This window comes from Uranotaenia lowii, chromosome 2 (assembly GCF_029784155.1).
Source record: "Uranotaenia lowii strain MFRU-FL chromosome 2, ASM2978415v1, whole genome shotgun sequence".
NCBI lineage: Eukaryota > Metazoa > Arthropoda > Insecta > Diptera > Culicidae > Uranotaenia > Uranotaenia lowii.
The window spans coordinates 20,401,048-20,415,334 of record NC_073692.1 but is presented as its reverse complement, the minus strand read 5'-3'; the positions used below and the strand labels follow the sequence as shown (position 1 = coordinate 20,415,334).

The window sequence follows — 14,287 nt, the reverse complement described above, 5'->3', positions numbered from 1 at the left end:
TCAATATAAATTTTTGTTTGATCCAGCAAATAAAGTGCAAAAACTCGGGCAAAATCTGGGCGATTTGGCAAGCTTATTGAAATTCGATATCCGAAGTTTTTGGAAAAACTATTGTAGAATTATTGACCTTGGATAAGATTTTGAGGTTTTGGCTTTAGTTCTGAGTCGATATTGTTACACTTGAATCATTTCAGTCGTTCATCAAAATATAATTAGGAATTTGTAATTTTGAGTTTAGAAAAGAACATTTTGCTTGGCATTTTTGGAATGTAATGGGGGGGGGGGGAGGTTTAACCCCAAAAACACCACCCGTTCTTACGGCCATGTCACCGAAACTAGAGGCGATTGACTAAATCTGACAAATGATTCGATTTCAAAGCGCAAAAATCTACCAAATCAATCAAATTAAGTTCTATAAATAAGCTTTTTAAATGGTCAGGCAATTTTATTGAATAAATTTACCTTTCAAATGTAAAAAAAAATCATCTTTCTATTTTGTTTCAAAATTCAAATAAATTTATCGAATTTTATAGGATCGTTTTTTTTTAAATATTAACGCCTTTTTAGGTCAACTTATTAAATTTTATAATATTTTAAAAAAGTTCGTCTTTGTTTTGCAAACCTGAATTTTTGTCTTTTGAAAAAGTAATCTTTTTGGAAGTCTATAAATCTAAATTTTTGATAAAAAAAAACCTAGTTTCTACATTTTGTACTTTCTAGGACCGAATACTAATTCAATGTTCAGAGCTTAAAATTTTGAATTACAAAACCTGCCCTCGAAAATTAAAAAAGTTTCATTTTTTTTTTTTTCATTATTTTACATCATCTTTCTTGAATCGAATCAGTTTTAAAAATGATTCAAAGCAAAAGCTGTACAGTTAACTTTTCAATGCGCAATGGTTACTTAATTATTATATGCTTGGTGGTTTCAATATTTACGACAAAACAGAGAGTTCCTTATTTTTATTTCTATAAGTTCCTTTTTAATCATTCATTAAATCATCCATTACCCAAACTGTATATACTCAGTTTACTTTCAAACATTTTGTTTTATTTAACCCTTCAATTGAAAGCGAAGAAAATAAATTTAAAATTAAAATGATCAAAAGTCAACCATTATTATCATTTTGTTGAACAATTTTTAGTCATGGTTAATTAATGGCCTGGTTTGAAATATATTTTACTATTAGCTTTTGATTTTTTTTTTTAAATCTTGTGTTATATTTTATACATCCTATTACCTACTGCGTATTGATTATTATGTTCGAAGCTTTAAATTCTTGTTTTATTTAAAACTTCAATTTGCATTCTATTTTTGTTGTTTCTGAAATATTGATTTCAAATTTGTGAACTAGACTGCTTAAAATGTATTTTCAAGTAAATTTGTAGTACAGAATAAGGACCGATATTATTGTGATTATACACCGCAATTTAATGAAAATTAGCAAATGAGAGTTTTACATCGCAGGCAATTGATTTTAGCTGTACATTTTTGGCAAGGGGTCGGCAAAATGGGATGGAGGCGAAATTTGAAACATGGGAGTTGACCAAAAATGTGCATGCATCTCAATAACAATTCAAGCGCAAACTCCTCATCCTCATATTAAAAGTAAATGCGAAACGGAGTTCGTACGTGATTAGCTTGTGATAAAATAAAATCAACATGGATGCACAGTTTCACCTTGATTGTGCAAATTTTGTGATTGCATGCATATTAAATATTGAATAAGGATTTTTCGATCTTTAAGAAAAGATCGATTCAGTATAATGGTCGTAGGATCGATCCACCTGAAATAACGGAACGAAAAGATCGATCTCTGATACATCGACCTTTTCCTGTGTTAACAAGGTAGAGCTACTTTTATTAATGCTTTAATTTAGATATTCACGAAATAACGAAATAACTCAACAAAAGCCAAACACACTCTGATTTGATTTGCAATTCGTTTATTCCGAAGGGTGCATAATTTCCAGAACAGTCTATATTATGATTTGAATGTGCGCTTCGAGTCATACTGACTAGAACGTATTTGAAATCCTGTAATCCTGATAACTTAGGCTACGCTGTATACGTTTAACCCATTAATACATTCATTTATTAAAAACCATTTTTCTGACGTAGACGCAAAAAAAGGTTCTGATTTTACACTTTTTAGATAAAAAGGAGGTTGAACATTTTAAAATAATTCTAGTATTCTTTGACCAATTTTAGAGGTGAAATAAAAACCAAAAACGAATGTGAGAAATGAAATAAAAATTCAAACTGACATATGTAACTATTTCTTAGAAACCAACATTACTCACGGTATTTGAGAAATTTAATTAATAATACTTCGAAACACGAAATAAGTCTTTAGATTTCAAGGTGAAGAGTAAGGCTGTTCTAGACATTTATAAGAGAACTATCTTGCTCTTTAATATTTTTGAGGGTAATTTTTGTGGCAACAAAATCGAAACTTTGAGCGCTTTGGGGCACCCCTAAATTAAGTCCGATTGAGCTGAAATTATGCACAGATCAGGTTTTAGGATTCTCTACTAAATGTATCCTGTCGAACGGTTTTCGAAATTCGACATAACCCTTTTGGTTGTGATATCAATGTCCATTGTCCACAATGTTTTCGACATGATTTCCTACTTATAGAAGTAAAAAATAGATGTTCGAGTGTTGCAAAAAAAATTTAAAAAAAAAACAAACCTAATTGATTCCAAGAATGGTATATCAAATACCACAATCAAGCCAAAAACAAGTATCTCCATCATCAATCACTCTTACGTTTGTAGTTCCTCTAGTCTAGAGACAGCCCCGTCTGGTATCCAATCACGGAACAACGCAGAGGAAACAAACACAATGCTAAATTCCATTCACACCTCGAAATCCATGAACTTTAAACTCCCTACTACGTTCAAGTGCACAAAATTAATCACATTGTCTTATGGCACGTAACCGTAGCTGGATTAGTTAGCATATCGCTGCTGGTACGAAAAATATGCAAAAAAAATAACAGCATAAGTGGTAGCTCATGTACCTGCAATTAAATAGTAAGTATGAGTAGGAATTAAAAAAGCACGCGGTAAACGGTGCATAAAAATTTGCGTGGGGGGCCACCATGCAGCGCATCAAGAGCAACTCTAGTTGAAATAATGGTTTTATTGTTTTCCACTTATCTTGATGCTGTTTTACATGGACCCGTCCGCTTCCATTTGCTACTTTAATACTTCACATAACCTGTAACTTCAAGTGGAGTAGCAGCGAAAAGTAACGGCAATGGTTGTAGCCCCTACAACTTCAATAAAATAGTGAATGGTATTAATCCTCCATTCACGAAATCCGAGCACCGAACGGGGTTTAATCCAGGAACAGTTTTGAATTTGTCAGTCCCCCCATTTATTGGCTCTGGACAAGTGTTGAATCAACATTGTTTTGGGAAATTATTCAACGCGACGACTAAAACAATTTTCCTGTTAGAGCTAACCTTTACGTTTAGACTCTCCTGTGGACTTTTCCGCATTTTATTGGGGCACTCGAATGGATAGGGTCCATTTCACGTTTACTTAAAAAAAAGTAAAGACAACATACACTTTCGGCTACCGGAATTCACTTGATGCAGGTTGCAGTTCCTGGTACTCACCTGGAAGAAAAAAAAGAAAAAGAAAAACCAAATGAGCAACTTTACCGAGGCAAGCAGTCGGATGAAATTTTTCACAGACCATTACTTATACTTTAAATAATAACTAATCTGGCATTAATGTCGCCTCGAATCGGGAATCGTTGAAACGGACTTGAGTTGAGTTACTTCACCACATCAGCCACATGATGTGGTTGCGTTTCTCGACATTTCCGATTCCAGACGAATCGCTGGTCGATGCGCGGTGACAAAATAATCGTAGGTCTACCCGGTCGGTAACTTTCCTTGCCGAGCCAAGCTGGAAACCCAAAACCCATCCGTTTCGATTCGATTCGATCCGATCCGACTTTCACGCGAGACAGCAGGCAATCAATTTCCATCATCTTGGACATCAGGCTGCATCAGTCTGCACTTTGCAGCACCCCCGCCATTTCTGGCGCAAAAATAAGTTGTAACTTATATGTATATTTCGAGTGGCAGGAGCGTCTCGTAGGGTAAGTCATCAAAATCACGAGGAGAAATTCATATTGAGATTTTATAGAAAAATGTACTTCTTATACATTCTCCAACTACAAGCACATAAAAAAGCAAGGAAAACATATAGATGAATCCTTGTGAAATTAATTCAATTGAACCATTCATAATTGCTGATGGATTGTTGGAAGGAATTCGCTGATGAAGTTATAAATCAATTCAAATACAACAAGCGATGGACTTATTAACAATGACACTCCGAATGAAGGGATGTCTCCTAGGTGGAGTTAATAAATGGTTGTTGTGAGCATTGATTGTAGACGTCCGCCTTAACAAGCTTGTATCATAACATATTAAATTTTTACTAGACGTACTTATATGGATACAATGATTCAACCTATTCTCACACTATTTAGAACACAGTTCTCGATCAAAAAGCAGTATTACTTTTATGTAAGTATTCACTAGAAACTCATTATGCCTTGAAAAATAAAGCTTCAAATCACAATAACTTAGTAAAAAGTCTTAAAGAGATCCTTACTAAATACTTTAGAAAATATATTGTTGAAGAACCTAACCAAATTTAAGAGTACCAGCAGCTTAAATGAATCATTCCTTACACTTCGTGTGTTTCTAAAGCCTTGAGCTGAATTGAGTTAAAACTTGTATTTGACATATTTTATAACTCCCTGCGAAACCCGTTTTCTCTACCATATCCACAGTGGAAAAGGTCTAGTATGAGGTTTGATTTAAAGATTGTCGACCGAAAATTCGGACAACATCCATCTTCGTTATTTATTTATTTTTATTTTTATTTATTTATTTATTTTTTTTTTTTTTTCATATAAATCGGAGCTAAATCCGGACTTCTTTCAATGATATCGGGGCAACCGGGCCGGACCGAACTTTTTGTATCGGACATACAAAATTTTGATAGCATTTTGTTGGCTATAAATGGTAATAAGAGCACATTTTTCAAATTTTAAAATTAGCGCGCTTTTGAGATATTAACGATGCAAGAGAGAAAAAAAATATTTTGCACAGATTCCTTCAATATCCACCAATATCAAATCAATAGCTGGCAAATCCATTGATTATTCGAAACATTTCTGTGTGTGAGTGGTGGAGATGTATGCAGACACTGTCAAAAATATCCACAAGTTCAAATCATGCGTTGGAGTGAAGCACATGGTCAGCAACTACGGTTAAGGGTCATCAAAGAGGTAAAGGCGCATAAATTTTTAAATATCCTGCCAATTTTTGTCCGATAAACCAAAAGTGTTGTCTAGCTATGAGTCATTGGGGCTTATTCTGCGACTCGAGTGACGTGACTCACGAAATTTCACTACTTCGTCCTGACTCCAGAAAATGCTCCAGAAAAGAAATTTGTATATTGCAGAGTTCTGACGATCAATACCAGCTCATCCGAACGAAAATTTTGAGGCTAGAAAGGCTATTTAAACCCGCAAAACGATATGAAATTTCGTGAGTCACGTCACTCGCGTCGCAGAATAAGCCCAATTAAAACCTTACCTCAAACAACAATTTTTTGTTAGTTCTAGAGCTCTTAAGCTGTATAACCTGTACCGATGCTATGATAAGGATGATTTCTGATGGACGACATAGCTTGTAGAAAATCATATTTCAAACAAATTGCAGCGATTGAATTCTATATGAATTTGTGCTCGTAGTACTCTTGTACATATATTTCGCAACCTACATAAAGTGTCCATTTCCCGGTCACTTCTAAAATCCCGGGATTAGGGAAATCTGATCATCCTATTTCTGGGAATTCCCGGGATGCCGGGAAAAATTAAAATAGAAGATTTTAACCCTTTTCTAAAGCATATGTACGAGATCATAGATATATGGTATTCTGTACTTACTTTTTTAGCTTTACTCTTTATCGTAATACGTTTACGTATCGTATCTCAAAAATTCAATAAGCAATTATTAAACCAAAAAAAAACATATAAACCAAATTGTAACTATATTTCAAACTTTAAAATATTTCAATCAAATAAAACTATTTTCAATAATTTTGACTTTCTTTGCATACGTTTCTTAGTTAGAAGTTACATTGGTTTTTATTAATTTGATATAAAAAAATAAATAAAAAAGTGACGAAAAAACAATTGTGATTGTGGTGCACTTCCTGACTTATAATTCCAAAAGAAACTAGATCTCCCATTTCGTTGCCTCAGACTATGAAGTCTCTTAAAAGCGGTTTAAACGGATGTTGCCAAAATCGAACGGGCTCTGTATTACTTTATCCAACATAATTAACTGCTTCTTGCTGAAAAAATTAGATAAAATTAAGAAACATTTTTTACTATCGATAGAAGTTGATTTGCTAATATTCAGGTTATTCATCAAATAACGTAAATTTTCAGATAACTGCACCGCTGCACTTATGTTTCAAATAGTGTCATTTCCCTGCCAATGATTTTTCGACTGTCCACAGTGTGCGAAACGAATGTTCTCAATGATAAATATTGCTAAATAGAGCATTCCATCTTTTCTTGTGGTGTTTATTTATTGATATTGTTTAGTTTTACAAATTCGTTGTTTTTCACTTGTAACGCAAGGTTTTCTTAAAACAGTAGAACAGTAATTTTTCTTACAAACTATGACCTATTTTTTTAAATTTAGGTAGTTGTTTTCATTCATCGAAAATTTAGCTCGATTTATTATGTTTGGGAATTCCCGGGATTTTTCCATCGCTTCCTAGGATTCGGGAATTCCCGAAATTGTTTGATTCCCGGGAATTCCCGGGACGAATACTTAATCTTAAGTAACCGATTATATTCGAAGTACAATCTCATGATGGTTTTTATTCATTTTTGTCAGATTTTGCCAGCAGACATTCCAATAAAAACATTTTTAGGAGCACAAAAATAATCAAGTTTTGTCAATTCCGAAACAGATAAATCCACCAAATTTCCCTCAGTTCTTTTCAAAAGATAAATACTGGGCCAAAAAGAAACGGAAATTGAAGGAGAAGGATGCTGTCACATTTAAAATACAGATATGACAAAGTATAAGTGAGAAAAACTGATCAATATCAAGAGATACCAACAATAAATTAGAAATATTTCTTGTAAAAAACGATAAACTTTTTTTCTGAATTATCATAAAATTACGATTATTTCTTTCATAGAAAGTTTTTCGATTGAACGAATGATGTCTTAGATACACTCATTCGTAACTGTCCCATTTCTAGAAGAACTAAGCATCGGAACATTTCTTTATGGTCACTTTTCAGCATTTGTTTATGAATGAAATAAGATATTCTAGGTGTTTGTATTGACAAAAGTGAAATTTTCGTATAGTGTCTGATTAACTGATCAACGGCATTAGGTATCGTAATACACATTTCTTAATGGCAGTTACATACAAATCTTGTAAAACCTCATCACTTTTTCCTTTCACGAAATTGGCTTTGAATAAAATGCACAATTACTCGACGTAAAAGGGTATTTCAGGAAATTGAATATCGACAGAAAGTTGCAGTTTTGGTTGAAATTCCAATTTTTGTGGGCTCATAAATCCTGGATTAAAAAAATTGGAAATTGTGCTTAAACTTAGAACTAATAATCTACTAGTTTGAAAAATATAATAGTAATATTTCCATAAAGTAAAATCATCATTACGTAATAGTAATATTTTCATAAAGTAAATCAGTTTTGACCAAATTTAAAATGGCTATCTGATACACATTTTATTAATGATGTTTAAATTTAAAATGTTGATGGTTGAAAAAAAGAAATACAGTGAACATTGATATCATATTTTATTCAATTTGATTCTCCAAAAATAGAAGTTAATAGTATAAGAAAATTAGGCACTTTCAGACCTTTAAGTTTCGTTAGGAAAGAATAGGAGCGTAGTACAATAGGATTTGAGTTTTCACATCATTACACTAGTCAAAAGTGTATACTGTTTATGTCCTTTTCTACCAAGCCTCCAACCTTAAATTATATTTCTAGGATGCAGAGGTAACCTCGGTCCTAAAGCACAAAATTGATCTTTCATCCCTTTCTAGCTTTTCCAATCCATCCATTAACTACTAGGACGTGGCCGGCACTGTTATTGATGTTAAAAGAGAGAGCGTCTGTTTTGTGCATTGAGGATGAGCTGTTAATCCCAAGCACTATTCTTTTGACCTTTGAACAAAACTGGTGACTACGGTCAATCACGGAGTAGCAACCATTAGCGATGTGGAATTCTTGCTTATGGGCCACGCCAGCGATAACGGCGTTCGGAATGCATGAACAGTAATGTGGAAGCAATAACGGGATCACTTAATGAATAATAAATAAACTTTCCTATTTTAGGTAAAAATTCAAGATGGAGAATTTCTGGTTCCATTGTTAAAGGTGGATGTGCGTAGTCAATCTAGCTAAGCTAAAAGAATTATTCTACATATGTAGGTGTTTATTTCGAAAAAAAGTTAAATGTCTAAATAACTCCAGATGACCCTATACCCCTTTTCTTCTACAGAACACTATGCGTTTCTCCCTTCCACAGCATTACGACCTCAATACCCTCTGTGTAGTTGATATCGCGGATTCTTGAGTAGAATAACTCCACGACCGATTTTGTGGGGATACTTAGAGTAAAATGACCTTCTTCCTTTCACTGCGGTTAGGAAAGGGTTATTGCATTGCGGTGGAGAACACTCGCGAAGTAGAGTGTAGGATGACATCTTTATCGGAATTTATCCGAGTTGTTACGTTAAGTCCCGCGCGTGGTTAGGTCAAGAAAAAACTACTTTCGACCGACATACGACGGGCATAAGCTGTAAAACCTGGGATCGTGGAGATAAGAAGACATACCCCAAGTCGTCAGAGGAGAGATCAGGCTTCAAGTCTCCAAGAAAAAAAGGTATGCGTGTCAACCTCGAGTCGTTAGAAGAGAGTTCAGGCTTCGATTCATTTTGAGGAGAGGTATTACTGAAAGTGGTTACGTCTATGAGTATGTCGTGGAGCGCACTAGCACATGACCTCCAACCACTAAAGAACATTTTAATGGTTCCAGTTGGAGTTTAGGGAGTAAGAGGTCCCTTTTGAGTATATCATAAGTGCCCCGTGGCATCCATGAAGCCAGAATAGCAAACTGAGCAGACACGGTGGCTCGTCGTGCCTTGGAATGCAATCCGTAAACGAGGATTTACCTCCTTGGTAACCAAACAAAAAGCTTATCGAAGAAGAAAACTGGACAATGGTTGGAGTAGATTGACCCTGTAGGCAGGAGTGAGACTAGACCTTCTGCGTAATGAATGGATCGGGTACACAGATTTCGTGAGTAGGATACTATCGGGAAGTATCTGAAAAGTGCGCTTTCCAATGATCGAAGCTGTATACATAGATATGGCAAAACCTTCTTCGCAGTGAAGGTTTTTAAGAAAGAGTTATTCCATTGCATTGGCGAAATATACCCGGAGTAGAGTGGCTCTCGAAGCCGGGCGAGCCACGTGTGTAATGTAGTACGTAACAGATGCGAGTTCAGGATAAGCTGCACACAATCGATACACGAAGCGCAAAAAGTGGCAAACCTCGAATCCTGATGATAAGAAGTAGGACCTCAAGGCGATAGGGAAGGTCAAGCCTCGATTCGCGAAGGTTGGTGTATTTAATCCCGAGTATGATGAGAGGTCGTATCTCAATCTCAAAAGATCAGTCCTAGAGTCATCAAGAGGGAAGGTATGTGTGTTAACCTCGAGTCTAGGAAAGGTAAATTCTCGAGCCGCTAGAAGAGAAATCAGGCCTGGAGTCGAGTAGAGGAGAGGTATGTCTACGTTAATATTGAAACATTTAAAAAGGAAGGAGGAATCGAATCTCGAGTCGTCAAAGGAGAAATCAGATCTCAAGTCGTCAACATAAAAGTTTTGTACGGAAACCTCGAGTCACTAGAGTAGATATCAGGCTTCAAGCCTTAATGAGAAGAGGAAGGGAGAGGAATTGCAGAGAGTGGGATCCAAGGCCAGAGATTTCAGGTGGTGTACAGAAAGTAGGACGTATACGTGGAGTATATCATCGGTTGTTCCATTGCAGCTCTGGGCTAATAGTGTCACGTCCTCCTGGTCCAGAGCGGAAACGTATCTGCAAAACCGACGATTGCAGATATACGAATAAGGAAACTATCACAAAATCCACTAGAAACAGATCTGCCAAATCTGCACAGAGAAGTGGCCGCCACGTCTTAGGGGGTCATGTCCCCGAGTTGCAGATGGAACCGGAGAGAGTGCAATCGTAAACTCGCTTTTCGTTTCGGGTCCTCCTAAACTCGACTCGATGAATGAGTAGTTGCGCAAAATGGTGACTACCTTCTAGTCAACACTTAGAGACATTCCAGACGAGGCACAGTTTAGTGCCAGAGGTGTAAGGATTCGACCAAAACGTTTCGGGATGTGTTGCACTCGGATGTCGAATGAGACCTGAAGAAGTGCGTAGGAACCGATGACTAAAAAAGTTTAATTTAAAAAACTTTAAAAAACATCGTGGGTGAAATAAGACAAATTTCGTATTTTTCAGGAAACATAGTTAGGTCAATGTCAACTTCTGAAGAGAACAATTTCGCGTGCATGGTTGCGACTTTAGGTAGCTCAATCAAGGCTTCGTGGAAGTTCAGTTTTGTTTTCATATTATATTTTAACCCTCACATCTTTCAGAAATTTTTACCCGTTACAGTCTCTGGAGTGTCAATTGGCAAAAAGTTAGAAAAACAGCTACCTTCAAAAATTCGTCAAAAAATTTGTGTTTCGTATTTTGAAAATCTGGAGATACGAAAATGTGCCAAATTACGTCAACTTTACAATCCTCTTTTCAAAATTTATCTGGTGTGGCTTAAACAAGTTTGACGGTTCATTGTTTGAAAAGTACGGTTTTCACACCACTTTTTTACATTTTTTGTAGTCAAGAACTCCAAAAATAAAAAAAATAAAAATATTTATCTCATATGTTACATATAGTTTCTAACTTCAGCTTTCTTGAAAACTGTGTAAATTTATTTTTTAACATTCCGTAGCTGATCCACAACAGAAGCATGTTTTTTTTTTTGGACAATAGTGTCATATTGACTCTCCAGAACAGATTAGGGTTAAGAGCTCAAATCAACTAAATAAACATCACTTGTCCTCTGAATTATTTTAAATCGAAATTAATTATTTAGAACTCCTAAATTGATTTTGTTCTCGTTTGAGAACTTCTAGACTTTTAAATAAAAATAAAAAACCAATTCATAGTACTTTTGAAATTTTTAAATTATATCATTCAAAGAGCTAAAGAAGTAACTGAAGATTTGATTTAAAGTCCGGAACCATGCATTCTGTCCCACGAGAAGACATAACGCACACCTCTGGCTATTACCATTTCATCAATAACCTTTTTTGAGATCCGGCGCCAGACCATTTTTTCTCCTCCGCCTTAGTGTACACATTTAGATTACGCGAATATACATCTCGTGGGTACAGAATTACAATTCCATATGCAAAAAGCAACTCAACAAGATCCATCCAAAGTAGGGAGAGTACGTATGTAAAAACGATAAAAAAAAACTTTCATCCGTCGTACGTAACCAACAATTGTGTGCAGATTGGTTGGCTACATGTTAAACATGGCCAAAACTGGATGACACACAGTGCATGTCAGGGCCGGATTTTCGGGGCCAACCATGAACAAGACTGAGGTAGCTTTATTACTATGCAAAATAGCTTGTTTTTCGAGAAAACGGGATGCGGCGCGAAGGTAATGACATTAACACGAAAAAAGAAAACAAAAACAAACGCAAAACAACACAATAAAAAAGTAACTGCATCCACAACATTTGTTTGGGTGCGCGCAACCAGAAAGTGACAAAATAGTTAAGCGGGGGCACAAGTAGAAAGTAAAGTCTGGCTGGGGCCGCGTCAGGTTGAAACAAAAATAAACAAACTTTTTGGACTCACATGCGCATGCTAAACAATCGGGGCAGTTTTGCTGTCACGAATGCTGTGCATAGCTACTTAATATTTTGGGGATGGTTCGCGGTCAACGGACTTGTTTTTGTCAATTGCTGAGGTTAGTTTTTTTTTGACATCTGAAAATACAAAGTTGGAAGTTATTTTTTTCAAATTTTGTTGAAGGCTGAAAATGGGATTCCCATACAACACATGTTTGTTTAACTTTTTTTTTTTTAATTTAGCCTCAATCAACCCCGATTCCTAATGGCTTAATGAACATTTCGTGACGCTTACATCGTTAGCTAAAAACTTTGATTGACAGCCCCCAGAGCACTCTCATCATCGTATAATGTGCTAATAAGCGATCTCCGTGATTTATTCAACTACTTCATTAATATCTTGATGTCTTCACAGATTGATTCGGGTACTTCAAACCTCCTTTTCTCGTAAAAGAACTCACCCTTAGGTTAGTTTGAAACACGTGAATTCAGCAGAAAAAAACCAGAAGAATTGATCCAATAATCGTGACACTTTTCCCCGGGCCGATCGATTTTCCGTATCGATCGGTTTGTTTTTGGATCTCCTTGGGGATCGATTGTTCGAAGATTTGCACCAATAACAGAGAGGGAAACTGAAGAGAGATCGTGATCGCGAAAATTATGAAACCTAAACTTCTCTCCCAAGTGGCAGGACTACCAAATGGAAAACGTCAGGAGAACTAGCAGAAAAAGGTGAGGAGGTGATTGCAACATGTGCTCTCGATCTGGTGCACCGATGTTAGAAGCCTAGTGGACACATTTTGCTCCGAATGCAAAAAGGGGGATTATCTTTTGAGACCCACTGGTAAGCGGATTGGTAAGTTGGAAATCGTCGATGGTGGCCAGTGGTGAACTCGTCGTGACGACACTTTTCTTTGTTTCAAAGTGTTCCACGAGTCCTCCTATTAGTTTCGCTAGGTTGCAAAACATTGTGAACTAAAAAAGGAAAAAATAGAGAGAAATCAATAACACATGTCGGATTGTTTGGAGGTGCTCCAAGAGAGAGGAAAGGTGAGGTGCAGATATCATTCGTTTGTCTGTGATCACACATTAGAGTGAACTGAGCATATCTATTTGGCACAACAACAACAACGGGAAGTGTGTCGTGTGTCGGTGACTGACGCCAGTTAAGCTTTTGTTTGGCCCGTTTTTTAATCGCGACTTCCATACTCAGATAGATAGAAAACGGCACCTTCCTTCACAATAAGAAGTTTCGAAATGTAGATATGTATGGAAATTTTTGGCAGATCGTGATGTCGGGCTTATTTTGGACCCACAACAGACAGGATGATAGGGATGAAGATTTTTTTTTCTCTTATTTGCATATGCAACCACACGGTGTGACGTCTGACAGGTATTGTGTTTGCGGAAGGTTCGATTCAAAGTTATTATGCCCTACTAGGTTGACAAGTTCATTGTATCTGTTTGTATTACTTTGAGATAGCCTATCACAGGATTTTAGACTGTTCCAGAAATTAGAAGCCCACCAAATGTCAACGGTCATTTTGAATCGAGTTTTTTTTTCGAATTGTACTGGCTGCGTCCTTTTGTTTACACATTTCTGTACGTGATAACATCACCAAAACATTTATGCCATATTCGTTTTCATCTGGTGGAAAGATGGTTGTGCACCAACTGCTGTCATCTTCATATAAAAAAAACGCTTTGACAGCACTTGGTGCACTACCGGTGCACCACCAGAATGAAAACGAATATGGCATTAGTTTGTGATAACATAAAAAAATGCGTGGTCTTACTCCGGAGAAGAGAAAAATTATCGTGCGCAAGTGGTGTGCTGTGAGTGGAATCTCACTGAGAATATTGTGAGCGTCAAAGTTATTAAAAAATATGATGAACATTGTACATTTGAAGATGACCGGAGAAGTGGTCGAAAATCTGGTCCTGTAAGTCCTACTATTGACAAAAAAAGTCAGGGATGTCTACAAACAGTAACCATCGGCTTCCGTTCGGGATGTGGGCAGAAAAGTCGGGACCTCGACTTCTAACGTGATGCGTGCTTAAGAGCGACTTGGGCTCAAGACGTACCGGAAGCAGAAAAAAAACTAAAAGGAACCCAAATCAAGCAGCTTCTGTCAAACCAAGAGTCCGGAAAATGTATGATATAATATTTTGCAAATGTTTTGGCAAGAATGTGATGGTGTGGCAGGCAATTTGTGACTGCAGCAAAATATCTAGCCCGTACGTCA

At 36.3% G+C, this 14,287-nt stretch overlaps 1 protein-coding gene across 1 annotated transcript in view; it reads right to left on the bottom strand.

The window, feature by feature from the left end:
- Positions 1-3,533: 3,533 nt before the first annotated feature.
- The window catches only part of LOC129749612 (uncharacterized), a 143,001-nt gene continuing 132,247 nt past the window's right edge, over positions 3,534-14,287 (bottom strand). Inside the window, exon 3 of the mRNA XM_055744633.1 lies at positions 3,534-3,629. Coding sequence (XP_055600608.1) covers positions 3,549-3,629 — 81 coding nt within the window. The 3' untranslated portion in view covers positions 3,534-3,548. The remainder of the gene's footprint in view (positions 3,630-14,287) is intronic.